The sequence below is a fragment of the Dicentrarchus labrax genome, unplaced genomic scaffold, assembly GCF_905237075.1.
Source record: "Dicentrarchus labrax unplaced genomic scaffold, dlabrax2021, whole genome shotgun sequence".
Classification (NCBI taxonomy): domain Eukaryota; kingdom Metazoa; phylum Chordata; class Actinopteri; family Moronidae; genus Dicentrarchus; species Dicentrarchus labrax.
In genome coordinates this window covers 385,571-413,543 of record NW_026136708.1, presented here as the reverse complement: position 1 = coordinate 413,543, position 27,973 = coordinate 385,571, and the positions used below count along the sequence as shown (strand labels likewise).

The 27,973-nt window shown below is 42.3% G+C and overlaps 2 protein-coding genes across 2 annotated transcripts in view; both read right to left on the bottom strand.

The window, feature by feature from the left end:
* Positions 1-67: 67 nt before the first annotated feature.
* Positions 68-21,046, bottom strand: znf292b (zinc finger protein 292b). Its single transcript, XM_051409866.1, has 8 exons — positions 20,851-21,046; positions 11,386-11,540; positions 11,129-11,207; positions 10,703-10,838; positions 8,460-8,662; positions 7,921-8,057; positions 7,362-7,503; positions 68-7,005 (listed from the first exon to the last, which is right to left on the bottom strand). The coding sequence occupies exons 1-8, from the start codon at positions 21,013-21,015 to the stop codon at positions 502-504; spliced, it is 7,521 nt and encodes a 2,506-aa protein (XP_051265826.1). The 5' UTR covers positions 21,016-21,046; the 3' UTR covers positions 68-501.
* Positions 21,047-22,983: 1,937 nt separating this feature from the next.
* The window catches only part of LOC127368777 (5-hydroxytryptamine receptor 1E), a 42,870-nt gene continuing 37,880 nt past the window's right edge, over positions 22,984-27,973 (bottom strand). Inside the window, exon 2 of the mRNA XM_051409943.1 lies at positions 22,984-24,355. Within this exon, the coding sequence (XP_051265903.1) occupies positions 23,141-24,277 (1,137 nt within the window). The 5' untranslated portion in view covers positions 24,278-24,355 and the 3' untranslated portion in view covers positions 22,984-23,140. The remainder of the gene's footprint in view (positions 24,356-27,973) is intronic.

Genomic DNA, 27,973 nt, shown 5'->3' with positions numbered 1-27,973 from the left:
CATAAAAGGAATCCCTAAACTGCAGCATAATCTAACAAAATGGCAAATGATGAAAAACAAGTCAAACTGGTTGTAAAAAAGCTGTTTAATAGTAAGACTGCTGGTGGCAGTGAGTGATTTCAAACTATATACACAACGCACAATAATCAACATCTTCAAATCACAAACTACACACAACGATACAACCCATAGTTCATTAGTCTGCAAGTCCCACAGGGATAATTAAGACACCAAAAGCTGATGTCATATTTCAATTTTTCAGCAAAATGTTCTGATTACTTTTTGACTCAATAGTCCATAAATAAAAACATGCTATACACTATTCTATTAAAAAAGACAAAAATTGTACAGACATTATTACAGTATAATTGAAAACAGTTTTTTTTTTTTTTTAAACAACCGGGTGTGTAAAAAAAAACATTTCATATGTAGGGCACCAGTCTGCAGATTTGACTCATTCTAGTCCTGAGATTCTCCTTTTCAAAAACAACAAAAGACAACTCAGTCATTTTTCTCCAATACCACTGTGGGCCACATGTCCTGCAGCTGCTTCAACATACGCTCAGTGACACCTGAAAAGGCCCTGTCTATAATGATCTTAACCTTACTAAGTGATTTCAGGTTCTGACGGTTGCTGAACCTGACACAGGTGTCTTTGGCGTTAGGAGTGGGTGTTTTTCTGCAGGTTTCTGATGCATCCACCTTCCTCGTCAACGGGTGTTCACATTTATTTGACTGTTCTAGGAACTTCAAGAAAGACATTTCAAACCCCATTGGTTTAAAAGAGGCCAGCGGAGCACTCTGCTCAGTTGTCTCCTCCTGCATGACTGTGGGGCAAGAGGAGTCTGACTCGTCGTCCCTGCTGTAAACTACATCGGTCTTTGTTGTTCGTGGAATTTTCTTGCGTTTCGCTATTTTGTCAATCAGTTTTCGTGGACGTCCCCGTTTGCGTTTGAGCACCACAGAGCCATCAGAACTTTCATCATTCGACAGCTTGCTGTCAAACAACGCGGCGGGCATCCCTGCTGCGGCCCTTTTACGTAGGACAGGCTTTGAATCTCCATATTCATCTCCTTCCAGGTCGGCGTCTGCTGCCAGCTCGTTGTCTGATACGTCAGAGGTGTTGTCTGATTTGGAATCGTCACTCCTGATTGAGCGGCACTTCTGCCTAGGGATCTTTTTACAGAATATGAAATGACTCCGTTGCTGTTCCAGGTATTTTTCTGACAGTCCGTGTCCGATGTAATGTTTTAGTATGCTCCGCTCAGATTTCATGACTGATTCACAACCTTTAATCATGCAGGGGTACTGTAGAGGAAACTTCTTAGTGCACATTGAGGATGCCTCCACTTTAGATTTCAAGGAAGGTTTTCCATATTTAGTCCAGTGATTATTTTTTGCCTTGTTGACTCTCTTTGTGTCACTTCCTCTCTGTAGAATCTTTTTATTGCTCTCAATGTTTTCCTTCCCATTACTCATCTTGGTAATTTGGTAATGCAAAGTCTTAGAGTTTTGTTTTATTCTGTCTTCTTTAGTCCGTTTGGACTGGTACAAATCCTGATGCTTTTTCATGACATGTCTGAGCATGTTTGACTTTGTGGCATACGAACGGTCACAGCCTTCGATCTCACACTTGAACGAGCCATTTAATTGTTCGGATTTGGCCAACTTCATGTCTTTATGCTGTTCTTTGACGTGCCCTATATACTTCCAGAAGGCAGTGAAGGGTGCAGTGCACCCTTGGTGGCCACAGGCAAACTTGCCGAGCTTGATGCCAGACAACAGATTGCCAACCTTATCAAGGCTGAATTCATGCAGCCGGAGATAATGCTGAAAAAGGCTGGGAACTTCTTGGAAAACTCGGGAGCAGTCTTTGACCTGGCATCTGAATTCAGAAATTTGGGGGATCTCTGCCTCTGGATCTTCCTCATCGTGGTCCATTACTTCATCTAGTACCTCACTCTGGTCCTGCTCTTTGTTCACCTCCAATGCTGACAGAGCAGACTGGTGAACTGCCCTGTAGTGGAGGATCAGATTGTGCTGAATGGTGAAGGCTGCCTCACAGCCATGATGAACACAGCGATATGGTCTGTACGGACTCATAGCATCATCTGAGTTGGGCTTCTTCTCTTTTGCCTTCTTGGTAATCTCTATGCTTGGCTTAACTATTGCCTGCCTGTTGATAGCACACTGTTTGTTAAGAGACGGAGGCCCATTAGCCTGAGGTGCAGCAGACAGTGCCTGGGTAAGAGGAACCGACACTCTGGGCAAAGGGGTTCCAACTTGTTGACCAATTTCATGTTGAGCAGGAACCTTGGGCAAGTTTGTTGCTGCTGGAGCCTGGTTTGTAGTGACAGGCCAGTTTTGAATAGCAGCGGTTGCAGCAATTTTGGCCTCTCTACGCTTCTTATCTAGATCTGCGATCTCTTCAGCTGATAGTTTGTGAGCTGACTGGTAGTGCGTGCGAAGGTTTGAGTTACGAGTGAATGTTTTACTACATTTTTGACACTTAAAAGGAGCATATTGGCCATACCTTTTTTTAACCACATTCACCATCTCAAGTGTGTAGTTGTGAGTTTTGGAGAGATGTTTCCAAAGGGCTTCACTTGACATGGAACTAAATGTGCAGTTCTCATTGTCACAAGCAAATGGCTTGAGGAAGCGCGGCGACGTTGAGCTTGGTGGATCGACCTTTGCGGATATGGCCTGGTTGTTCCTAGTATTGCTATTCTGTTCCGTAGCAGCTGACATCTGATCAGATATTTCTCTGACTAAGTCGAGCCTTTCAAATGCACTTTGAATTTCTGTCATCCACTGTTGCTGGCTGGCAGATAATTGAGTGGGCTCAAGATCTGCATAATTTGCCACAACGCCTGTAGGGCTCAGTAACTCCTGCTGGGGGGTAGAGGTCTCTCTGAAGCTAGTAAAGCTCTGTGTGTGAAGTAGCTGTTCAATTTCACCAGAGGAGTTTTCTTGAATTACTTGTCCTTCACATGCTGAGTCACTGTTTGAATCATGAGACATTGGTTGAAGTCCAGAATTATTGGAAGGACTGCACATTGGGCCAAAGGACATGGGATTCTTTGAATTGGCATTAGGGTCAGTGTTGCTTAAATGACTGCTGTTTCTACGTTGAAAGTCGCCAGCCAAAATCTGCTCCCGCAGTCTCTTCTTAACATCTTGCTCAGTTGCCTTCCTTTGTGTCTCAGCCTGCTTGCTACTTGTAGCTGGACCAAGCTGACTATCAGGTAACAGTGTTTGCATCACTGGGTTTGTATCTGTATCTGGTGTCTGATTGGTATGATACCTCTCACTGTGGTTTGTGGGAACAGTTCCAGAGTGATACACTTCTCTGTGATTTGTGGGGACACTTCCTGGAACAGCAGTGGAAGGATTTTCTGTGAGAATTTGAGTAAGAAGTGGGTCAGGGAATTCACTTCCAGCAAATCTATCAACGCTTGGCTGGGGATAATGTGCTGTACTGTAAGAGTTGTCCTCTTGCTTCATATGGACATTTTCTGTATGACGTATGACTGAATTCCCAGGTAGACGTTCACCAGCTACATAGGGACCACAAGGGTTTTGGAGCGATAGCAGGGAAGCAGGCGTATGCACAAAAAGATCTGACATGTTGGATTCAGCCATGATTTGTTTAAGAATGTCATCGTTTGACTCACCATTCCCATATACTGGCAAATTATCTTGTGGATATTTCAGAGTGGGGTAGTCTTTTGTGGCTGTAGGACCAACAGCAGTGGGACTATAAGACAACTGTGGCTGAGCGCTGCTAACAGTTTGTTCTGAATTTAGAAGATCTAGAAACGATGCTGGCAGGTCTGTGTTGAGTTCCGACTCGTCATATGGTTTACAGATTGCACGCTTTGACAAATGGCCTCCGAGGGATTTGGGACTATTAAATTGTCTAAAACACCTGCGACAAATAAATTTCCCATCCTTAAGAATAGCTGGCCACTTGGTCCTTCTGTTTCTTTTGGCTCGCTTTTGATTTTCAGCACTGCTTTCAGAGTCAACTGGGCCTTTCTGTTGATTGATTGATTGTTGACTGTTCTTTTGGCTTGCACTGTCTGGAGAGGGAAAACTGGGCTGCACAGGATTTTGCATTGGTTTAATTTTTTCTGGGGCCCTTGAACCGGACAATAAACTACTTTGCATCTGTGATGTATATGGCGCAAGGGGGTCTTCCGCTTGTTGTGACACTTGCTCAGCACAGTCCATGTACATGGGCAAAACTGACTGAGACCTGTTTTCCACAAGTGGTGACTGCAAAGAATCTGCTGGTCTGTTCATTGTTGATCCCATGACAGAGCAAGATGAGACACCAAGTGGCAGAGCAGCGCTAGTAGAATTGACTTGTGGCATCACTGGCATGCCAGATTGATAGACTCTGGAAGAACCACAGTTTTGAATTACTTCGCTTCCAGGGGCTGGGTGCCAATTTTGGCTACCTGAAATGTGGGGCTGTGCAGTTATTGGGTTTATATCACTGCCCAGCTGAGAGAGAACAATGGGATTTAAAACATTTTCCATAACATGTGAAGCATTCTGGTTGTGGGCAGGTGCGGAATGGGAATGTTGGGTAGTATACTTTGTGTTTGTACCCATCATAGCGTAAGGAGGTATTTGGATAACATTCTGCCTCTGAACTCCATGAACTGGTACTCTGTTTCCCTGCTGGTTCTGAAGTGAGGCAACTGAATTGAGATGTCCGACAGATGTTGTGCTTGGTGCTGGGGCGAAGGTTATCTCAAGTTTAGTTCGAGAAACTTTCCATTGCTCGTAGAAATCTGGGTGAACCGTTTTCATGTGCTTGGTCACACTTCTGTAAGAGCTGTAGTGCCTTGGACATGTGTCAAATGCACAATGAAATCGCTCTCTCAGACCCGGAGGGGGACCTGTGCTAGTTGAGGACGTTACAGAGTTCTCTGGTCTGTTCCCAGTTAGTGGCTGTGGGGTTACTGTTGGAGGAAGTGGTTGTGACATTGCTGGCTCTATCGAGTTCGGGAGTGGTGATGCTGTCAACAGGTTGCTACTGCACATTGGCCCTTGCAATGGTAAGTTGCAGTCAGAGTTGTAGGTCACCGATCCAGTATTTACACTACTGGGGAACATTTGGCCTTCTGAGACATCTGTATTATAGTTATGTGACACGCTACCTAAATTAGCTTCAAATTGAGGTACTGGTTGAGCCTGTTGGGGTAGTTTCATGTAATTAAAAGAATGATCACCTGAACCATCTCTGTGTCTATTAATATCAGACATGTGGGAATTCACAGTCTGGATCACAGAGTTATTTAAAGTTGGAGACTTACTGGTTGAGAAAGGCGCATTTTGTGGTTCCTGTTTGACTCTGTACTGACCTACGGCTTCTACAGGTGCTTGTGATGATTTCAGCAAACTCTCAATGGACAATGGGAGTCTTCCATGACTTGGATTAACAGCACTTTCAGTGTTCCAGTTTTCTTGGGAATTCTCTTGTTTAGGGGGAGTGTGATTGGAAAGCATCTGTTCAATAAGTGAGGGGCCAGGCCGCATGTTTGGTGAGGTCTGTTCAGAAGACGGGCTTTCCTCTTCTTGGGTTGCATGCCTCTCCTGGTGCAAATCCAGCTGCTGTTGTGTATGGAATACCTTCCCACAGTCTGCAACTTTACAAGTGAAAGTTTTATAATGTTGTGCCTCGTGGTCATAGAGTTTGAAGGCCTCATTGAAAATCTTTCCACAATTTGGAAACATGCATCTAGCCTTAAAAACAGAATGTGTTTTCCTGTGTACAAGGAGCTCAGTGTTAGACAGAAAACTTGCCTTGCAGTTTAACTGTATACAGATGTAAGGCTTCACACCACAGTGTACCTGTAAATGATCATTAAGATGGGTGACGTTAACAAAGTGGCGGCGGCAGTACTGGCAAACAACCTTTTTTCTCTGCATTTCGAGGAAAGTCTTTGCTTCCTCATTGTCTCCGTGAGCTTTAACGTGTGCAACAAGATTTTTGAAAAATTTGAAGCTCCTCCTGCATTTTCCAACAGGGCACACATTGTTCTCACTACTCTCTGTGTTACACTTATCCACTCTGGACTCAACATTATGCATCAGCACCCCATTCTGTCCCAGGGAATCAGCATTTTCATAAAGTTCATTTTCTGTCTTTGCCTTTAATGCTGCAATAACAGGGGCGGCTGTTTTAGGATCGGACAATTTCTTGTTTGTTTTCATTGCAGTCAGCCTTTCCTTACACGACTGCTTAACATGCGATGTTACATGGGGAATCAATGTGTCTTTTGAGGTAAAGGTTTGGGCACATATTGGGCAGCTGTATACTCCACCACTCAGATGAGTCTGTGCATGGCGTACAATCCTGTGACCGAGAAACTCTTTGTCACACAGCACACAGTACTGCATGTATGCCTGCCAGTTTCTGAACCTGGCAGATATGAAACCTTTTTCTCTCAGTTTCTTCATTTCTCTGTTTTTCTGTCTCTTGTCCGTTATATCATTTAGTTCATATGTACCGCTGACTAAGTGGTCTGGGACATTCCTAAGCCTTTCCTGACTGAGAAAATCTTCCTCTTCTTCAGGGTCCTCAGTATCATTCAGCAAATCAATGGATGACACTATTGAAGCTTCTTCGCCCATAAGTGCTAGACAATGACGCTTAAGTGTTTTCCAGTCCCAGAACTCCGGGTCAAAAGGCCACTGGGTTTTAAAAACCAGCAGGAGCTCGCAGCGTAGTGAGTTGGGAACAGGCATATTCTCCTCCTCTAGTTTTTGATCTGGTTCATTGTAAAGAGTCTCCACAGCGTAGTATGAATCCACCGTGGGCTCCAAGAGGAACTCTGTCAGCTGGCAGGCTCGCTTGACTTCCAGGTCAGTGGGAAGCAAACAGGAAATTGTTTTACACACAGTGGCCTTGGTGTTTCCATCTTCTGATTCCATCCGCAGAGCCCTTATACACATTTCAATGCACGCTGGAAGTCCAACGCTGTCAATCTGTTAAAGAGAGGAAGACAAATCATTTAAAGCTGCAAAACATATGGAAAAAAGTTAGTCTGAAACTCAAGATTTATAATGCAAATCCATTTTTAGAAAAGAGCAACTAAATAAACCAGGGTTATTCCATGTTTGAACAAGGAAAGTTAGCAGCAGCAACTTATGGCTGCTTGTGATGTTAATTTCTTAATTTCTTAATTAATTAATTAATTAATTAATTAATACAGAATCATAATCTTTAGCCAAATCCAAATAAATGTATTGGAAAACTATGCGGGGGGAGTAAAATAATACATGATAGGTGATGATAATTTTTAGTTTGATAATACCATAATAATAGCTGACTGTTTACTGACCTCTGATTGGATGACTTTGATGAGGAACAGGATGTGGTACACGGTTTTGGAAAGTAAGGACATCTGGCGACATCTGTCGAGGAAGGCCTGCTCTGATGGCTCTAATCGCTTCAGCAGCTTGCTCCAACACAAAGTGAGCTCCCTGATTGGAAGATGGGGAATTCATTGCACATTCATTTTCTATTCAATATCTATTGAGGCTCATACTGACCATCAGTGTCTCAATATTACCAGTCTATTAACAACACACAATGACGAGTAAAAGAGCAGCTTCATCAACCATGGACACTGAGTGTACATTAACAGCACGACACACCTTTTTTGTGATTCATTATGTGCTGTAATAAATACAAAAAACACAATTCTACATTAAGCTAGCAATTTATAACTCAACACTTGCATAAATATGTTAATTTCATTATAAGACAGGTGTAGATTGCAGGACTAACAGAATCTCAGTATTATTTGATTTAGCCCTGTCAACGATAAAGATTTATTCCTCCATAAAACAAGGAAACTCTACACAGATGCATCAAATAAAGTGTTTTTGTTTTCTCACCAAGCACAGTATGTATCTCCTTGGAGAAGCTGTCGGGTCAGGAAGGCCGAGCATAAGCTGAAAGCTGCCCTCTCGTCTCTATCCGACTCCAGGTTGCAGATCATCTCCAAAGCATCGCGACAGTCCTCCTTTGAAAGCTGCAGAGATAGATGCCATGTACACAGCAAGTAAGTTTCACTGGAAAACTACCCCCCCCCACACACACTTAAGGAAATGCCACAAATGCCCAAGCAGACAGTGTGACAAACTGCTTTTAAGTGTGGTCTGCCATCTTGTGGATGAGAAAGCTATTACAGGACAAGGTCTGAAAGGTACAGACTCAGAGGAAGGCATAGCACAGATGGCAGAAGAGTAAGGACTGCAGCAAGGTGCATGCACAACAATAGTATTTACTGAACATTGGTCTCCTTGATTCAACTAATATAATGCAAAGCTCTACTAGGTGTGATCACATCCTTTATGCAAAATGACCCTTTTCCAGGCTCTTGCATTTAAAGAAAATCTCTAACCTCTGTACTATATACAGTAATTACACTTACCTCGTCCATGAGCTGATCCTGTTCTGAGGTAGCACAGAGGCAGACGAGGTACATCTGCTTGAAATTCCCCTTCCCTTGGAAGGCAGGACACTCGGAGCACGTCTTTGCCAGCAGTGCAGCTTTCCCTGGCTGATTCTCCTTCATCAGCTGCTTCACTCTCATCTCCAACAGGACCAGCCCCTCCTGCACCAAGAACTCCTCGACTGAAATGGAAATATTGATAGTGACAATTTATTGTAATTTGTGTGCACCCATCACTTTAAAGCAAAGCTGGAAATGCAAATGTATTCCTTATTCTGCACCCTGAATCAGAGGAAATTTCACTGCAAAAATCAGCAAAACTGAATTGTATGTCTCTAATCAACGAGAACTATACTCTGTTTTATTTCTGGTCCTTTAGTTGGTCCTTGCTATGCAGACAAATTGAGCAGAATCTGCCAGCTTTACCTGTGGTGTGCACTGGTGTATACAACTTAAATATAAGGAGTTGGCTTCCAAAATTGGACTTTGTATATGTGCTACTGAGTGAAACTGGATAGAATTAATTTAGTTGTGATGGTCAAAGTAAAGGCATTGCAAATTACAAATACCTACTCAACTCCTCATTATCCAATGTGTTTTATTAGGTTATTCTAGACATGTGGGTTTGGGGGATATTGTCATTGACATACCTGGACACATTCAACAGCTGAAGTCATTTTAACGACACAATCCATGTGAGAACGACAAACCGTAGAATGCATATAATGAAGTTTCTGACTGCTTTTTTGCCATTTAACCTCAATTTCTTGAAAAGCATGTGATATACAGTCCTTAGAGTGATATCAATGCAGGCTCTATCTGCAAGAAATGCCATCAGCATTTGTGTTTTGCAACATACATTACACTCAGCATGATGATGCCACCACTAAGCTTCACAGCGATTTGTGCTTTTCTTGTCATGTGTGACGTCTAACTTTTTTTGATATCATGGCTTAAAGGCCAATTTTGGCCTCGTCGTCAGATCATAGAACCTTATTCCTTCCACCAAGGAGGCTTTTCTGTGCTGTTTGTTGGTTAGCAGGATTAAGGACAACTGGCCCAATTTTCATGAAACTTGGTGGAAAGGTCAAGCATGAGCTAAAGATCATATACAATTTTGGAGTGCATCCAAATCCCAGGGCAGATACCCTAAGAATTTTTTAACATTACAAAACAGGTCATTTGTAATACTGACATATATGGTAGTTGCAGTTGCTGATTTGCATAGGATATAAAACTGGACTGTCGGCTTTGGCGGATGCCAAGCTGCCATGGCCAAGTTTCAGTCCACTGGGGCTCCCAGGAGATATGAAAGCAGAGGGCAACATTTTTTTTTAAAGAGCCAGTGGGATCTATTGTCAGAATTGGAATACAATATTTATAGGAATGTTTTAATTAGTGTATAATCACCTGAAAATAAAATAATTCTTGTGTTTTCTCTACCTTAGAAAGAGCCTTTTATATCTATAGATGCCAGGGGTCACTTCCATGGAATCTGCCATGTTATTCTACCATGTCTCTACCATAGCCCAGAAGGAGTAAACCAAACACTTGCTCTAGATAGCACAAACTTGTGCTTTAGCCTACAAATCACAGACAGACAGTCAATTGTTAGTTGTATTTAAGAGTAAGGACCACACCATCTAACTGGACCCAAAATTACATTTACATGCTGTTTAATGGGCTGTAGCTAAGCAGCTAATCAGCAATCTAACCTGTAAAGCCTGACATTACTTACAACATGCAAACATTCACCTGGGGAAAATGCACTGCTGAGGTGAAGGACAAGATGTGTGTTCATGTTTGTAAGTTAGACAAGAAGGAGACTTTAGCAGGAAAGCTAATGTGAGTTGCTGTTCAGAGTCTGTGGCTCTTGTGCTGTGTAGGAGACCGTCTTGCTCAGTATGACAAAAAGCTGATGTTACTTCTTTATGCAAGATTTGATTGTATCAAAATAAGGTCTCCAGTAGACAAAGAGGAGGAGCCTTCATGAAACCTTTTGGTTCTGGGTTTTCTTTTCTTAAAAGGAGAACATGGGACAAGTGATTATCAGATATGTATAGTTTAGGAGCTCACCAAAAAGCAATTTCTCTTAATATGACAGTACACTACTCACCACTACTGGAGATACGCACAAAAAACAAACAAACATATAAATGCCTCCCTCCCTGCATTTTAAGTAATATTCTTTGGAAAATCGTCAGAGACTTCCAGGAACTCACCTTCTTCAGTCTGTTGGTTTTCACTGGACAGAAGGCCTTGCAGGACTCTGTTGGTCCAAACACCATCATACTGGGCCAGAGCAGACAGCAGGGATAGCTGAGTGATTCCATTCTCCTGCAGCTTAATGTAAGCAAACTGTACACAAGAGGAAAACTCCATGACTTAAAGATATAATGCACAAGGTATGCGAATACCTGAGGTTTGAGTCTATTTAGTCAAGATTTTGGTAGGGCTGGAACTGCACAATGCTGTGAACCCTGCATATGATGAAGTAAAATTAGCTTGAAGTCATACTTCCTCACTTGAATCTGAAGATGTAACAAGTGTTTAGCACAGGAAGGCATTTAGAAATTTCAACTATAAATGCTTGGAAGGTCAATTTCAATAAACTCATTCTTTCTTAAAATGAGAATCCTCAGCTTTACCTGCACAGATGACTTGAATTCTTTCCATAAGCCATCTGGAATGTCATTCTTCAGTGAGAGCAGAAGCTCCACAAAACTCCTGCAGGACAAATATGGAGTCAACAAAAACACAGGTCTTTGCCTGTACAGGGAAACCTCTAATAGAATTATGAAAATGGCTATAATTTAGCTTTTGCATCCAGGTAGCATTAAACATGATGATTACTGATTATGAACTGAATATTTTATCGGCAGTTAATCACTTTAATGGTACTTACAGTGAGAGCCTCTCAACCACAAGGGTAACATTTTCACACTGCAGGGAGAGGTATGGAGAGGCCTGGGCGTAACTCAGCAGGGCCACTATGTACACTTCCACCAGCGGCAAAGGCTCTTCCTCTATCCTCCAACGGCCTGCATACTCCAGCAGTGTCTGTGGAGAGGGAACCACAGTCAGTCACTCACTGCACAACCATTTAAAGAGACCATGTTTGAGCTGACAACCTTTACCAATAGGGCCGTGTAATGGCAAGAATCTGGCAATACGTTTTGCAATACAGTGGTTAGGATTGGGTATAATACTGTAAACAACTCTTTTCACTTTTTTAACAGTGGGATCTGTATTTGTATATATCACAATTGTAACATCCAACATCATAACCCTCACTCAACTAGTGGTTGGAGAATTACACCAAGATCGAAATCAATACCAAGAGTTTGAAAATAAAACAGAAAGTTGGGCACAAGCAATTATGCCCACCAGACTTCTTAGGACTACTCTTAACCAAGAGCTATTCAATTTTCAAGCATATATTACTGGATTCTTCTTCTTCTTCTTCTTCCAAAACAAATGCTTACCTAGAGCTGGTGTTCAGTTTGTCTGTTCTGGGCTACTGCAGAAACACTGTTTTCTACAAGTTGGACAAGAAGAGCAAAAGAGAACCTGCTCCCTAAGATAAAAATGGCTTATTCTAAGATAACAGAAACATGATTCCTATATTCAGGTCATTATACACTAATGAAAACATAGCTATGAATATTATATTCCATTTCTGACTATAGTTCCTCCTAAATGTTACACACCATATCCATATTACTTTTTAGATAGCATTTCGACCAATGCTATCACCTCTTTCTCTCTTTACACGGACGGTTTACCTGCATGCAGCCAAAGCCCGCTCAAACGTGAATGGTCCATACCGCTTGCACTACAAAGAGAAACCAGAGCGCTTCCGATACCAAATCATATCCCCTGTCTAGAGATTCTGCATTCATATGCAGATACCCAGATATCTGTTTGGAGATATTAAGTCACTGTGAACATCCATGCTGACCTTGGTCATGCAAAGCAGTCTTGTCCCTGCAGGACAGAGCCGCCTGCAGGGACCAGAACCAAGCCAAGTGCAAACAACTCTGCATTATCTCTGCTTCTCAGATGTCTCAACTTCATCCTACACACTCACAAACCTCCACCCACAGCATCTCCCTTTGGGCTCTTTACTGTTTACACTTTTAACCACAAAAAAAAACACAACAACTAAACAATAACATGCTGAACATATTAGAACAAACTCCAAGATACAGTAGATATAGATTTTCATACGAGGTTGATGTGCAGCTGACCTCAGCGTCCCGTTTTCTCTGGGACAATAATAAAAACAGCACCTGGGACAGACAGATACACTATCTGGGACAATTTGGTGAAAAATCTATCATCATAAAGGCAAATTATAATGTTTATGTGTCATGAAATATTTATAAGGGATGTTCAATACACTCTGGGTGCTGGTTCTCACAAATTAATCAAGAAACGATAACGCAACCAATGTCTAAAAGAATAATGAAAACCAACTGTAGCCAAACCTCTGTGATGTTAATGCAAGAAACAACAGAACTTCCATGTTGAACCGGAGTGAATTAATGATATCATTCATGTGTCCCTTACTACACCTGGCCTAGCTAAAATTAAGAAATGGATATGTAAAATGTTCCTGCGGTTAAATGATTCAAATTCAGAAATAATAGTAATTATACCCCCTCTGGCCACAGCACTAGCAGAATTAACACTCTCATCTAGTGCCTTATTTAATAATGGGGGGGGAACAGACCCATAATTAGGGGTGGGCAAAAATATCGATTCATCAATGCATTGCAAAATATTTTTTCCCAATTCAATAATCTATTCATTTAATTCTCTGAATCGATTCAAGCCCCTGGCCAGCGGGGGCGCAGTGAGCAACATCTTTGTGTGATTTGCGTTGTACTGACGGAGGCCACACTTGACCACACAACAAAGGGCTCCAACAAAGGGCTTTTTCTAGGTTGCACTGGTGCACCCGACGCTTCCCGGGTGAAAACATAAATTTAATAAAGCGGATCAAGAGCATCTCTGTGTTCTCCTGTGACCCAACTCACACACTCATGGTAGGATCATATCGTGTTCTAAACCAATAAGAGACAGAGCTCGGGCGGGTCTTTGCCTCTGATTGGCTGTGGTCCTGTTCACCGCGCTAAGCTGCGTGTGTTTAAAAATTGCGCGCGACCTGAGAGCTGACTAACTGAAACGGAAAAATAAAATAAACGCGACAAAACGAGGGAAAAGAGAGGCAGAAATATTGAAAGTTTTTTCATTAAGAAAACCAAGCCTACAACCAGCCCTACTACTATAATCCCATCCATCCCCACTACTGAGAGTCCATCCCGTCAAGACACGGAGCCCTCGGTCCCTGGTGAGATACCAAGCCCCGGTCCTTCGGCGACAGCATCAGACTCGGAACCAGAGGAGGAGACAACTGAGTCTGGATAGAGCCCGGCTCCGAGACCCAAATTAAAAAGGCCAAAATATATTCCTTCAGACAGGACTGGCTGCAACAATTTCCCTGGCTGAGGTACAACAAAGGACGTAAAGCAATGCACTGCGTGTACTGTCAGCAGTGCGGTCAGAATATGGCCGGAAATATTGCATACGTGAGCGGGTCAACAACGTTTCATATCGAAACTTTAAAAAAACATAACATGTCTAAAAATACACAATATGCCGTGACAAGTGTGTGTAGAGAAAGTGGCCCCTCTCCCAGCTGCATTTCAGCGGCAGGTAGTAGTAATCATTATTATCATCATTAATAATTATTTTACTTGAAATGTTTGAGTTTGAAATGTTCAATTTCAGTTCAGTGAAGCAATTTAAGCACAATCACTTTTATATGGAAATGTTTTATTTTGCTTAGTGTTTTAGTTTAAAATGTTTAATTTCAGCTCAGTGAAGCACTTTAAACACTTTATTTTTCTTTTTATATATAATTGTGCTTCAAATAAAGACAAGCATTTCTCTACACCTTATTCTTGTTTAAAAATCATTCACATTATATAAAAGTTATGGAGAGCAATAAAAAGATGACCTTATGGCGTTAAAGGTGACGCAATGAAAATTTTGGGTGCACCTACATTTTGTGCTGGTGCACCTAAGAAAAAAAGTTAGGCGCACCAGTGCAACCAATGCAAAAAGTTAGTCTGGAGCCCTGCAACAACAACAACAACATGGCAACCGAAGCAGGTAGCAGCAGTGTTAAACCAGCGCCTTCAACTTTAAAAGCAGACGTTTGGAGTCATTTTGGATTCCAGTGTAAACCCGGAACACAGGATATAGACAAAAGTGAGGTAGTGTGTAAGCTGTGCCAGGCAGTACTAAAATACTGCAATAACACAACAAATTTCCACACACACTAAAGCCGACACCATGCAGATGCTCTGCGGCTAAACCTGTGGATTCAAAACAGACCCAACTCGACAGATCCTTCCTTTGCAAACTGCCGCCAAACTCTGCCCACGCACAGAAGATAACGGAGTGTGTGGCCGTCTTCATATGTAAGGACCTACGACCGTACAGTGTCTTGGAAAACGGGGGTTTTAAGAAGATGGTATACACACTCGAACCACGATACGCCATACCAACACGCAAACACATGACGGAAGTCGCCGTCCCGAAGCTGTTTATTATTACATTTATTTATTACTGAATTGATATCCAAGCATTTAAATCAATATCGAAAAATTAACAATACCCAGCCCTACCCATAATCAAGGTGTAATTTTTGATGGTTCTCACAGACTGAAGTTGTGCCGTTCTGCTTTGTCCAACTGAGACATTTAACCAAATTCAGGTCAGTCCTTTCATCTGCAGATCTAGACAAGGTCATCTATGCACTTCTCTCCTCCAGACTTTACTACTGCAACACACTTTATTTTAGTACCCGCAGGCACAACATCTTACAGCTTAAACAGCAGCAACAGTCCTTGCTGCCCTTCGCTTTTGAGTTTTAGAATTGATTGTAAGATGATGGTTCCAAAATCTCAACTTGTCTCCATGGGTGACAGGGCCTTTGCTGTCCAAGCCCCTCAGCTGTGGAACTCCCTGCCTGAGGATCTAAGGCAAACTTACTGTATGTTGTGACTTTCTTGGATGTGGTTAAAAGCAAATGTCCCCTGATTAAAAAGTTACTGTTCTTCATTAGATGAAATTGCCCACTGGAATACTGACAGAACTGAAATGGCTTTAATGTTCTTAGTGGTGTGTTGAATATGATCCCACTGAGACTTGCTCACATTTGATCAGTCTGCCTTTGGGCAAATGTTCCAACAAGTAACAGTAAGTTTTGGAACTAGCTGTCAGTCTGGAAACCAGACAGCTGCTTTTGTTTGCCAAAGCTCACAGAATAGTTATCATAATTTAACAGTTAATTATTAAAGTGATAATGAGCTTGGCTGTTACGTTTTGTGTCTTGGCTCTCAAGACACGCACAGTAAGTGGATTTGACAAAAGACAAACCCATCTACTCGAGGGGTGGAAGAAGTATACAGATCTTTAAGTTAAGTCCTGCATTCAAAACATTACTTAAGTGAAAGTACAAAAATATTAGCATATAGTATTAGCATTAGCAAAAGTACTCAGTATGCAGAATTGCTCATTTCAGAGGAACGTATTTATTTTGAATTATAAATAGTGATGCATTATGTGTGGGGGAAAATTTCAGACCCTGAACATCAGACAAAGACAGAGTTTACAGGGACTGGTGTAAAAAACAAAATTCATCCAGAGAGCTGCAGTTCTGTGGGCGAAAAAAGCCTTGTTAATGTGAGGGGTCAGAGGAGAATAGCCAGACTGGTTCAAGTTTACAGCTGAGCGATAGTGACTCAAAAGACCTCGCTGCGTTACAAAACTTCTATGAAGAAAAGCATTTCTGAACACACTACACATGGAAGCTTGAAGCAGACGGGCTCCAGCAGCACGACTACACCAGCACGACTACACCGAGCACCGCTCCTGTCATCTAAGAATGGGAAACTGAGGCGAGAGTGGGCACAGACTCACCAAAACTCAGCAGTAGAGGTTGCCGCCTGGTCTGATGAAAATCAATCAATCAATCAATCTTTGTGCTACCATGTGAAGATAGTAGGGTCAGAACAAGATCAATCCACCCTGACTTGTGTCAACAGTTTAGGTTGTTGGTGGTGTGAATGTGTGGGGATCTTTTTCTTGGCATACATTAGGCCACTTATTACCAATGAGAATCGCTTAAATTCCACATCCTACCTGAGTATTGTTGCCAACCATTTATATCCCTTTATGGATAGACTCTTCTTCCGGCAGGATTTGTCACAAAGCTCATCATGTCAAGCCGTTTCCACCAACAGGATAATAAATTCAGTGTACTCAAACCGCCTCCAAAGTCACCGGATCAATAAAGAGCACCTTTGGGTAAAGCTGGGCACTCATCTACACAGAACATGTGGAGTAATATCCCCATAGTATCCCATATGAGAAGAAGGGGCCCCAGTGATAGCACATTTTACATGTGGTGGCATTTCACATTGAAAGTGTACAAAGTGTAGTAGTTTGTTTTTAAGAAGAAAAAAAAGGATTGAAATTGTAAATATGGTTTGGATTTGACTTTTAGGCCATATTGCCCAGCCCTACCTTCAGGATGTGGTGGAACCAAAGTGCATCTGAAAAACCTGCAGCCACTGCGTGATAGCATCATTCTAAGGAATGTTTCGAGCACCTTGTTGATCCGTGCCATAAAGAATCTGTGGAGCAAAGGAGGGTCCTGACCACTATCAAAATCTTAACCTACTTTACCTAATATATTTTGTGATTTCAAAAGTTATGAGTCTGAGACTCCATTTACAATCAGTGATTGCTGATATATTCGCCTGTGTGTGCTGCGCCAGTGCGAGGAAACTAAAATATATAAAAACACCTACTGAATTGAAGTTTCTGTTTGTTAACTGCCTTGTTAAATCACCTTAAAACACACTTCATCTCACTCATTCATTAGTTAGATGTGGAGATATTCTGGCTAGTGCTGTCAGTTAAATGCGTTACTAACAGTGTTAACTAGGGCTGGGGGTAAACGATTATTTATTCAACGATTAATCTGGCGATTATTTTATCGATTAGTCGACTAATCTAACGACTAATTGGACGATTAACGTGAGTTAGCTAACGTTAGACAGATAACGTTAAAAGCTACTGCAATCCTCTTGCTACCGTTAGCTAGATCTAGCAGCTGTGCACTTTGGTGGTGCTAGGCTAACCAACACATCTTAGCTCTCTCTCTGAAACGGAGGCACCCGTTTGCCACTCGCGAAGGAGACAACAATCTCAAAACAAAATCAATCTCATGCCGGTGCAGCCCGCCGCGCAGCCCGAGCTCCGCACACCCCTGTGGCGCCAGCCAACCACCCCAGCCCCCCGCGCAGCCCGCCCGCGGCAGGCCAGCAGCCAAAGCCCATGCCGGCCACTACTATAGATAGCTGTGTTCTGCAGCCGTAAGCCAGATACTATTCAAGCCAACATTAGATGATAACTAACGTTAGCTAAAACACAGCTGTCTGGGCGCCAGTAGCTAGCCAACGTTAACGTTAGCCACCAACCCAGCACGAACAAACCGCACGGAGAGCCAAGACAGCCGGTCAGCACCACCAAAGTGTGCAGAGCCTGAGCCACACAACACACAACACAAACATGAAACCAACACAGCCAACGGCAGCACCCACCTGCCACCGTCTCCTCCACGGGCGACAACGGGGCGCCGCCGCCCCAGATGCTCCCACATTGCCAAATGGAGTTGGCATACCACACCAGCACCACAGCAAAGCTCCAATAACCACACCTTTACGTTTGGGACTAAATCTGAAGTATTCCCATACCATCGATGATTTAGGGCGAGCGTTTTTTTTTAGGACTTTTTCTTTCATTGGGGCTTTTATTGGAAATTCTGTGAGGAGGTTGCTGTTTCGTCCTCCATTCTGCAATGTTTTGGTCTCCCACGTGTGTGTGTAGAGCTGTGACGAAGCATCGACGCATCGCTACAGGCCTAGTGTTAACACAAACCCATTTTAACGGCGTCAGTTTTTTTAATTGCGAGATTAACGTTCTTTTTGGCTTGGCACACTTTGTAGTTTTTTCACATGCTGTTGCAACAACTAGTAACTACAACACCACACCGGATCTAGCTAGACCGGAAACAAAACAACAGGCACGCCGCACACACTTGCTTAAGAGTAGCAGACGTTACGTTTTGAGTGGATGGCGAGCGCGAGACGCCGAAATGGATGCCAATAATATTCTGAATGGAAAGTTTACTTTTAAAAAGTTGCCAAATGGTTCCATTGACAAGACCAAAGTGATCTGTGTGTTTTGTCGTTGTGAACTGAGCTATCATCGCAGCACGTCCAGTCTGAAATACCACTTGATGGCCAAACACACAGCTGATGAGAATTCTCCGCCCCCTCGTCAGAGCCAGGCGACAATGGATGACTTTTCAATAAAAACAACATTTGCACAAAGCAAGCCGATCCACTTTTCCATGTTGATAAGAGCATTACAATGAGAAAAAATAATGGGACATAAAGAAATCAAGGGACATTTAGAATAGATAAAAATGTGCAATTAATTGCGAGTTAACTATGACATTAATGCGATTAATCGTGATTAAATATTTTAATCGTTTGACAGCACTAATTCTGGCTCTACACACTGTCGCTGCCTCTGTCTGTCAGATGCCCAACCTCCCTGTCCCTCCTCTGCTTTACACATGTCCTCTCCAGGCCTGGGGAAAATCCTGTCCCCGTATCTCCCCGGGGTAACAGTCCTGGTTGAAGCCTTTGTGAATCACCTTGTTACTGTATTTCCTGTGTTGTTAAAAGTAGGTGAAATAAACCCTTAAGGTCTAACAGCAGGTCGGTCAATTCCCTGTCAAACACTTTACCACAAAAGAAGAGAAATGTTGTGAAAAGAGAGAACAGGTTTCCTCTATCCGGTTCAAGTTATCAAGTCTTTTGTGTACATGCATTTACTGCCAGCGCAATTATAGTAAGCAGCCTTTTACTTTAACTCTAAATATTAACTTAAAATAAAGGTTAATTACACTAACTACACAGACACATTTCAAACATTGGTCGAAACAGGTTGAGTGTGATTTTTGACAGTATCTCTGTAATCTTTGAGTTATCCGTTATAGATTTTTTCCCAGAATTTCCTCGCTATGGCCAACTCTCATCAATAAGAAGCTTTGTAAATGCATTCATATCTATCAGTAATGCTTCTTATGCCCTCTACAAGCCCTTCTACTCATTTACTTTTTGAGAACAGCTGTGTTGTGTTGATTAGACTACATAGTCATTTGTTGTGCCATAACAGTCTGTGTGCTGTTTCTGGAGACAGTGGACACATTTCATTTCACAAAATCCGCTCACTAAGAAAAGCACAACAATAGTGAGCGTCGGGATGCTTGGTGCAGATCCGCCCTCCCTGTGCTCTCATCCGCTCACTCCGAACCGTGCAGATGGCTTACTAATGGGCAGCGTGCAGGTCTCCAGGGAGAGTGGCTGCAGTTGATGTTGTATTGATTTTAGTATGCAACCGAGGTGGAAAACGGCGTGTCTCTCCTGCAAAAGCGTACGCTCGATTCGGCACGTACACACACGAAATTCATCGCGGGAAAAAAAACCTAACAAACCGTGCCGTTCTCCCGTGAAGTCTTATCGAATTCCCTACACTTCATGCAGGGTTGTTGACTGAAAAGGGCCAGGTTGTTGTTGTTGTTGTTGACAGCAGAATATGGGTCACTGGCTAACTTCCAACAAAGCCCCTATAGGAGTAAGAGTAATTGGTTTAGTTAGCCGGGGGCTGCTTTACCTCCATAGACAATCACCGAAATTATGCTCACGTGCACGCGCATGTAGCCAAACATACAAGGCTAAAAGCTAATGTTAGGCTAACTGCAGGTAGAACTGTTTGGGTCGATATACTACACAGTAGCTGGGGGATGAACCAAACACAGAGACCAGTTGGTATTAATGCGTTGGAATCAGACAACAACAGATAACCAGAGATGTATCTGAAAGGATTTTTAACGCCAATAACATTATGGTTTACTATCTCCTACAGACAACCGTCAGCTAGCGAGTGCTAGTAGCTAGAGGAGCTAGCTATGTCAGCGGTCAGATTGAGTAGTATTTGTACACTCTGCTTCAGCGACTAGCCGAAGTTTAAACAATGCACATGCTTTTATTCTGGGACGGGACAAACTCTTAATACAACTGCCCTGCCCATTCGAGCATAGCTCGGCTCTGAAATCAAACATTTCCCTGGTTTATCCAGGAGCTAGGACGCACCGTTATTATCAATGCTAACCATAGCTTGTTAACGAACGTTAAATATGTGGGGGGGAATAACTCACCCTACAAAACTCTTGGCAATACTCAGAAGAGGAGTGGGCTGGAGAGTCGCTGCTTTCTCTAACCGCGACTTCTTGCAGTTGTTGCAACCGCTGTCTGAGTTCCCCAATCGTTTCACTGATACCGTTCTCAGGACTACGGTCCTGCTCGGCCTCCTCGTCCGCCATCTTCACACCCAGCTCTAGCGCGTACCACTACGGCGTAGCTACGTAGCTCTTCTTCTTCCTCTTTTAATGGCGAGTGGCAAATCAGCTTCTAGATGCATTGCCGACACCTACTGAACTGGAGCGTGGAGAGTAGAGAGGAGCTTTTCCATTGCAAAATTGAACAGCAATAAACGGTAGGCATATAACGTTAGGCCAAGACGTACACAGAGCAATTCAGACAGTAGTTTTTAAGCCTTTGGGGTTGTAGAGTGCTGAATAGTTTGCATGTATTGTTGCATTTCATAATACAAAATAAATTAAGTAAAGGTTTTCTGTAATAAAATGTACTTGCGAATGTAAAATTATATTATTAAAAGGTTTATAATGTTTCTTTTAAATTGCACAAATAACAAACAGCACATCTTTGGATAGTAATAAAAGTGTACAAAAATGTCACAAGGAATGTACTGGACAAATCTTACAAAAAACAATATTTATATATGAGGACAGCCACAAACAAGTGTATGATTGTCTCACTATCAAATCCACAGAAAGAGCATGATGTTAGAGGCAGACCAATATATATTGGTTGGCTGATATTGGCCTATCGCAGACACGTAGTGTATTGGTATCGGTGTATATATTATCTGAAATGAAAACAGTTTTCCCCGGTATACAATGCAGAAAACAGTGCTTGTGGTAATATATTGGTGTCACTACAAAGTTTATCCAGCAGAGTACACTGTGATTTACAATACTGTGGCTAGTTGCTGAGAGTAAAGAGAAGAAGCAGCTCCCAGCAATGCCAGCTAGAATTGGTTCACAATGTATACATTTTTTAATTTTTTAAAATTATATTATGGGTTTTTTTTAAAAAGAAAGCAACCTTCTGAGTACCTTTGCAGAGTCATTTCAATCCATGTAGAAAATGTGACATTTTCATTCCAGCTCAAAAATTTTATATATCAGCCGCCATATTGGTAATCATAGATTGTTTTTTCCCCCTCTAAAATCGGTATCGATCTTCAAAAACCCATATTGGTCAGGCTGTAGTTAATAATCAATCAGTGGATTGGAGCTATGCAGGTTTATAAAGTGCTGCAAATGTTGTCATGTTGTACAAGTTACATCAGGATTGATTTAAAAGATTAATGATTTAAATGATTCAACTGAAGGTAAACAACTCTGCTTTTATTTACTGTGTATCACGTCTTTGTCATTTTATCTTTTTTTACCCCTACCATCATGTTTCCTAGCTGAACAGTGACAGGAAGGGAGGGGGGGGAGGAATGCAGCAAAGGGACATAAGTCAGACTGAAACCCATGGTTGCAGCGAGGACTCAGTCTTATATGCAGCTCTATGTTCTGGTTGTTTTCAATAAAGGCAAAAATAATGTCTTAAAAAAGGACAGGATATGTGGACAAAGCACCATGCAGCTTATTGCTTATTACATATACATACATATATATTATTATGGGTGGGTGTGGGTCAGAGGTAGAGAGGTCCTCCACTAATCGGAAGGTTGGCGGTTTTATCCTCAGCTCTTCTCGCTGCATGTCAAAGTGTCCTTGAGCAAGATACTGAGCCCCAAATTGCTCCCGATGCTCTGCATCAGTGTATGAATGTGTGTGAATGGGGTGAGTGTGGCATGTAGTGTACAGCGCATTGAGTGGTCGAAAGACTAGAAATGCACTATATAAGTGCATACCATTTACATATACTCAATTAGTTATTGATTTGGCTTTATATGTTTTTGATATTTTATCCTGTGCACAGATACTGACAGCAGTGCACACCGCACATTATGTGCCAGGATTACAGGAAAGGAGGAAGTTGACAGAGGTTTTGACTGAGAATTGCTCAACTGTTATTGGAGCACAGAGCAAAAAGAGGTGGGAATTTGCAGTTTGTTGAGCTCTTGGGGCCACTGTTTGAAAGATCACAGATGACAATATATGAATGAAAGTTATGTGATGAATGAAAAGTAGTTATAAAGAATTCCTTTATTGAGGAAAACAGAGAATACATTGTTTGCTGAGGTGTAACTTTTTTCCTTCAAAAGCACAACATCACACTCCATATTGCCAGGAGACAGACGGTAAGTTAAAAGTGTATACATTCCCTTTGGTATTCTTAACCTTGGACCTATGCATGCTCTTTTCTCTTGAGCAGCTTTTTAAAAGCCAGCTTGAAATCGTCATTGAAGCTGGTGTACAGCAGGGGATTAATGAGAGAGTTGATGTAACCCAGCCAGGTCAGGAAGTCAGAGAGAAGCTGAGAAGGCTGCAACACTTGCAGACCCACCAGGAGCTCCTTCAAAAAGAAAGGCAGCCAGCAGATGATGAAGGCCCCGAGGATGAGGCCTAGGATTCGCGCTGCTTTCCTCTCGCGTGAGGTGCATATCTGGTTTTTCTCATCCTGCCTGTCCATGTCTGTCTCAAAGGACGGGATGCAGATGTTGGCGTTGAGTTTGTCAGGAGCCAGTGTGGGATCGGAGTTGGACAAGTCTGACACACAGAAAGTGTGGGAGACCCGACAATGGTCCACAGAGTTTTGACTACCCATGCTGCGGCTGCTGAGGTGCCGAGAAGAGCCACGCTTCTGGTAAAGAGTTTTGGCGGCATTGTAAATCCTGTAGTATAAGATAAGAATGATGATCATGGGGATGTAAAACGCCCCCAAAGTAGAATATATAGTGTATCCCAGGTGGTCGTGCTCTATGATGCACTGATGGAAGCTGTCGCTGATGGGCCTCTGCCTCCAGAACAAGGGCGGCATGGATATGAAAACTGAGATGACCCAGACTATTCCCACCATGATGGCGGCACGGCGGCCTGACCTCTTGCGAGCGTACTCGATAGCTTTGGTGATGGCCCAGTACCGGTCCAGGGCGATGACGCACAGGTGTAGGATGGAGCAGGTGCAGCAGGTCATGTCCACACTCAACCACATCTCGCATACCACCTGACCCAGCGACCACGTCTCCATGGTGATGTAGAGGATGCTGATGGGCATGACGAGTAGTGCCACCAGGAAATCAGTGACGGCCAGGGAGCAGATGAGGTAGTTGGCGGGCATGTGGAGCTTCTTGGTGGTGCAGATGGCGGCGATAACGGCGCCGTTGATGAGCACAGTGAGGAGAGTGAGGAGACCAAGAATGACCACCACCACCGCCATCCCGTCTGTGAACTGGACTGCCTGCAGGCTGCTGGCCGGTAAGACGGTGCAGTTTGTGATGTTAGGTCCCGAGGTGCTCCCCCCTGGGTAGCTGTCCATGTCCATCCCTGGACCCAGGCTAGCCCCTTCCTCCCGGAAATCACTCCCAGGGAGACGGTGCTCCCTCCAGGGTCAAAGGTCAGTCTGAAACAACAAAACAGGCAAATAGAACATTAGAGACAACCTAAAAGTGCACATTTAATGCTTTGCTTTCCACCCAATGTATGCTGGGATACCTTGCAGATCCTCAACAGGAACCTGTTAAGTGAAGAGATTGGAAATTTAATGTTGCTTTGTCTAGGTTTTATGGGGATGGTCTGTTGCTTAGTCCAATAGTTGACTGTTAATCTGTGCCAGGCATCTTAAAAGTAAATGGTCAGATCAGATTGCATTTGTCATTGATATGTATAGTCCCAAGAGAATAAAATGAATTGTTTTCCCTAGCACCACAGAGAAAAACTAGAATTACCACCCTGTGGTTGTATGCCCAACCACTCAAGTTACAGTTCACGTCCTTGTCTGTCCAGAGTCCTAATATCTGTGGTCCAGATTTTGTTGGAATTATATAAAAGGTATAAAGTGTATTTTTTGGCTAAAGGAAAGTTAGCACTACATAAATATGTGTATTTGTCCAGTGAATATACATTTTTGAACTGATTAATGAAGGATTATCATAGATGTATTGGCTAAATAGACACACATCTACTTGATTACTATGTAAAGATGGATTCTTAGTATAATATAGCTATACTATGGTGCTTTTGATTTCACCATTAGCTCAACGCTCCAATACAGTGTTTGCAGTCAGGTCAAATTCAGAATGAGGCAGGAAGTGAAAGGCAGAATGGATGAGATGGAAAATTGAAAGCCAGTACTGTGCTACTTATTGTTTACTCACTGTGTTGTCCCAGTCATCGTGTGTGTGAAATCTGGAATTTATTCTTAAATTTGGCTAAAAACCTATTTTGAGGTCACAGTGACCTTTGACCTTTGAGTCAAAAGTGTCACCTGTTCGGTGTCCGACCAACTGTGAAATATGGTCACAATATGCCCTTCTGTCCCTGGGTTATGGTGTTGAATAATAGACAAAAAAGGACACTATGATATGATCACAGTGAAGTTGACCTTCGACCCTTTAGGTAAAACAAGTCATCACTTCATTGTTGTATTCCATCAAACATGTGTGTGACATTTTATCATAATTACAGCATCAATTCTCAAGTTATGACCAAAGACGTTTGGTTGGATGGACAGATGAAAACACAATGCCTCCGACCACGGCTATCACTGGTGCAGAGGCATAAATAGAGTTGTTGAATGGAGAGAATTTAAAAAATGCAGGTACTTCATGTCACAAAGAAAAGATCTACCCTGGAAGCTACTTTGGCTGGTGATATGATAATTACATCCTACCAAATTGGTAAAAAACAAAACAAAGCAATAGTGGGATGCCTACACCATTGGAAACAAGTAATAAACATGGGATTTAGTCAAGTTTATTTATCACAATAAGAAAGAGGACCCTAGGTCACACATATCTGCAAAGTGTTATCAATAACACAATCAATCAGTATCAGTATCTACAGCCTGTCGGACTCTCTCATAATGCAGGGTGTAATGAATGTTGTAGCTTCTCTAGCCTAGAGCTTAAAATAAGAGTGAAGTCCTGCTAGCAGACTTCACTCTTATTTTAAGCTGTCAAAACATCAGTCATCATTGATTAGACCTTACGAGGCAGTCTTTACAGCTGTTCCTGCAGTCACTGTGTGTTCTTTAGATACCTTTTTTTGGAAGTTAAAGACACAACCTTGGCTGTATTAGTCCCATGGGTGTCCAAAGTACAAGCCTGCCAGTCCTTTGGTTTGATTAATGAGTACTATTAGCTGGACCATTCAAGTTTTGTAGTGTCTCTCAAAAAGTCAGTAGAGCCATAATGGAGCCACTTTTTCAATTCAATTCAATTCAATGGTAATGACAGAAGGACAGAGAGAGAGAGAGAGAGAGAGAGAGAGAGAGAGAGAGAGAGAGAGAGACAAAGGTGCACAGCAACAACAGTAGCAACAACTACACTAATAGTAGTGACTGATGATGATGATAAACATGAAGAAGAAGATGATGATGACGACGACAACAACAACAATGGGAGACAATGAGCAGTGACTATATAATATAGTAACTTATAATAGCAACTGTAGTAATAATAATAATAAAACAACAATAATATCAGTAATATTAGCAATGGGAGTCAAGCAGGACCATGGCAGGAGAATCCACCAGGATCCATGAGAACCTGCGAGACGAGAAAGCACAAGAACTCCAGGGAAGAAGTGAAGTTAGTAACATGCATTAATGGAACATGAATGAGTGCAGAAAGAGAGAGGAAGGGAGGAGCTCATCATGGGAAATCCCCAATAGTCTAGGCCTATAGCAGCATAGCTAGGGGATGGTTCAGGACTCACCTGATCCAGCCCTAACTATAAGCTTTATCAAAGAGGAATGTCTTAAGCCTACTCTTAAATGTGGAGATGGTGTCTCCCTCCCAAACCATAACTGGAAGCTGGTTCCACAGGAGAGGATCTTGGTAACTGAAGGCTCTGGCTCCTGTTCTACTTTTAGAGACTATAGGAACCACAAGTAGCCCTGCATTCAGAGAGTGCGGTGTTCTAGTGGGGTAATAGGGTACTATGAGCTCTTTAAGATATGAAGGGGCCTGACCATAAAGAGCTTTATAGGTGAGGAGGAGGATTTTAAATTCTATTCTACATTTTACAGGGAGCCAATGTAGTGAAGCTAGTACAGGAGAGATGTGATCTCTTTTTCTAGTTCCTGTCAGTACTCGTGCTGCAGCTTTCTGAATTAATTGGAGCGTCTTAATGGACTTATTGGGGCAGCCTGATAATAAGGAGTTGCAGTATTCCAGCCTAGAAGTAACAAATGCATGGATTAGTTTTTCTGCATCCGTCTGTGACAGGATGTGTCTGATTTTTGTAATGTTACATTAATGAAAAAAGGCAGTCCTGGATGTGGGAATTAAAGGACATATCCTGAAAGATAACTCCAAGATTCCTGACAGTGGTGCTGGAGACCAAGGTAATACCGTCTAGAGTAACTATATCTTTAGACAGTGAGTCTTGGGGGTGTTCGGGGCCAAGTACAAGAACTTGTGTTTTTTAGCATCAGAAAATTGCAGCTCATCCAGGTTTTTATGTCCTGAAGACATTTAGATAACTGATTAATTTTATTGGGCTTGATTGACAAATATAACTGGGTATCACCTGCATAACAATGAAAGTTAATGGAGTGATTCCTAATAATGTTGCCTAAGGGAAGCATATATAATGTGAATAGAACTGGTCCAAGCACCGAACCTTGTGGAACTCCATGATTAACTTTAGTGTTTATGGAGGATTAATCGTTAACATGTACAAACTGAGAATGATCTGATAAATAGGACTTAAACCAGCTTAGTGCGGTTCCTTCAATGCCAATTAGATGCTCAAGTCTCTTTAATAGGACATGGTGGTCAATGGTGTCAAATGCAGCACTAAGATCTAACAATACAAGTACAGAGACAGGTCCATTGTCAGAAGCAGTTAAAAGGTTGTTATTAACTTTAACCAGAGCTGTCTCTGTGCTGTGATAAACTCTAAATCCTGACTGAAAATCCTCAAATAAGCTGTTGCTATGTAGAAAGTCACACAACTGCTTGGTGACTTCTTTCTCCAGAATCTTAGAGAGGAAGGGGAGAATCTTAGAGAGGGA

Bases quoted from the DNA above. Each gene is read 5' to 3' on its own strand.
- znf292b (XM_051409866.1), bottom strand. From the start codon at position 21,015: ATGGCGGACGAGGAGGCCGAGCAGGACCGTAGTCCTGAGAACGGTATC. The intron at 11,208-11,385 runs GTAAGTACCATT...TTTGTCCTGCAG, and splicing joins GTGGTTGAGAGGCTCTCACT to GAGTTTTGTGGAGCTTCTGC. The intron at 10,839-11,128 runs GTAAAGCTGAGG...TCTTGTGTACAG, and splicing joins AATTCAAGTCATCTGTGCAG to TTTGCTTACATTAAGCTGCA.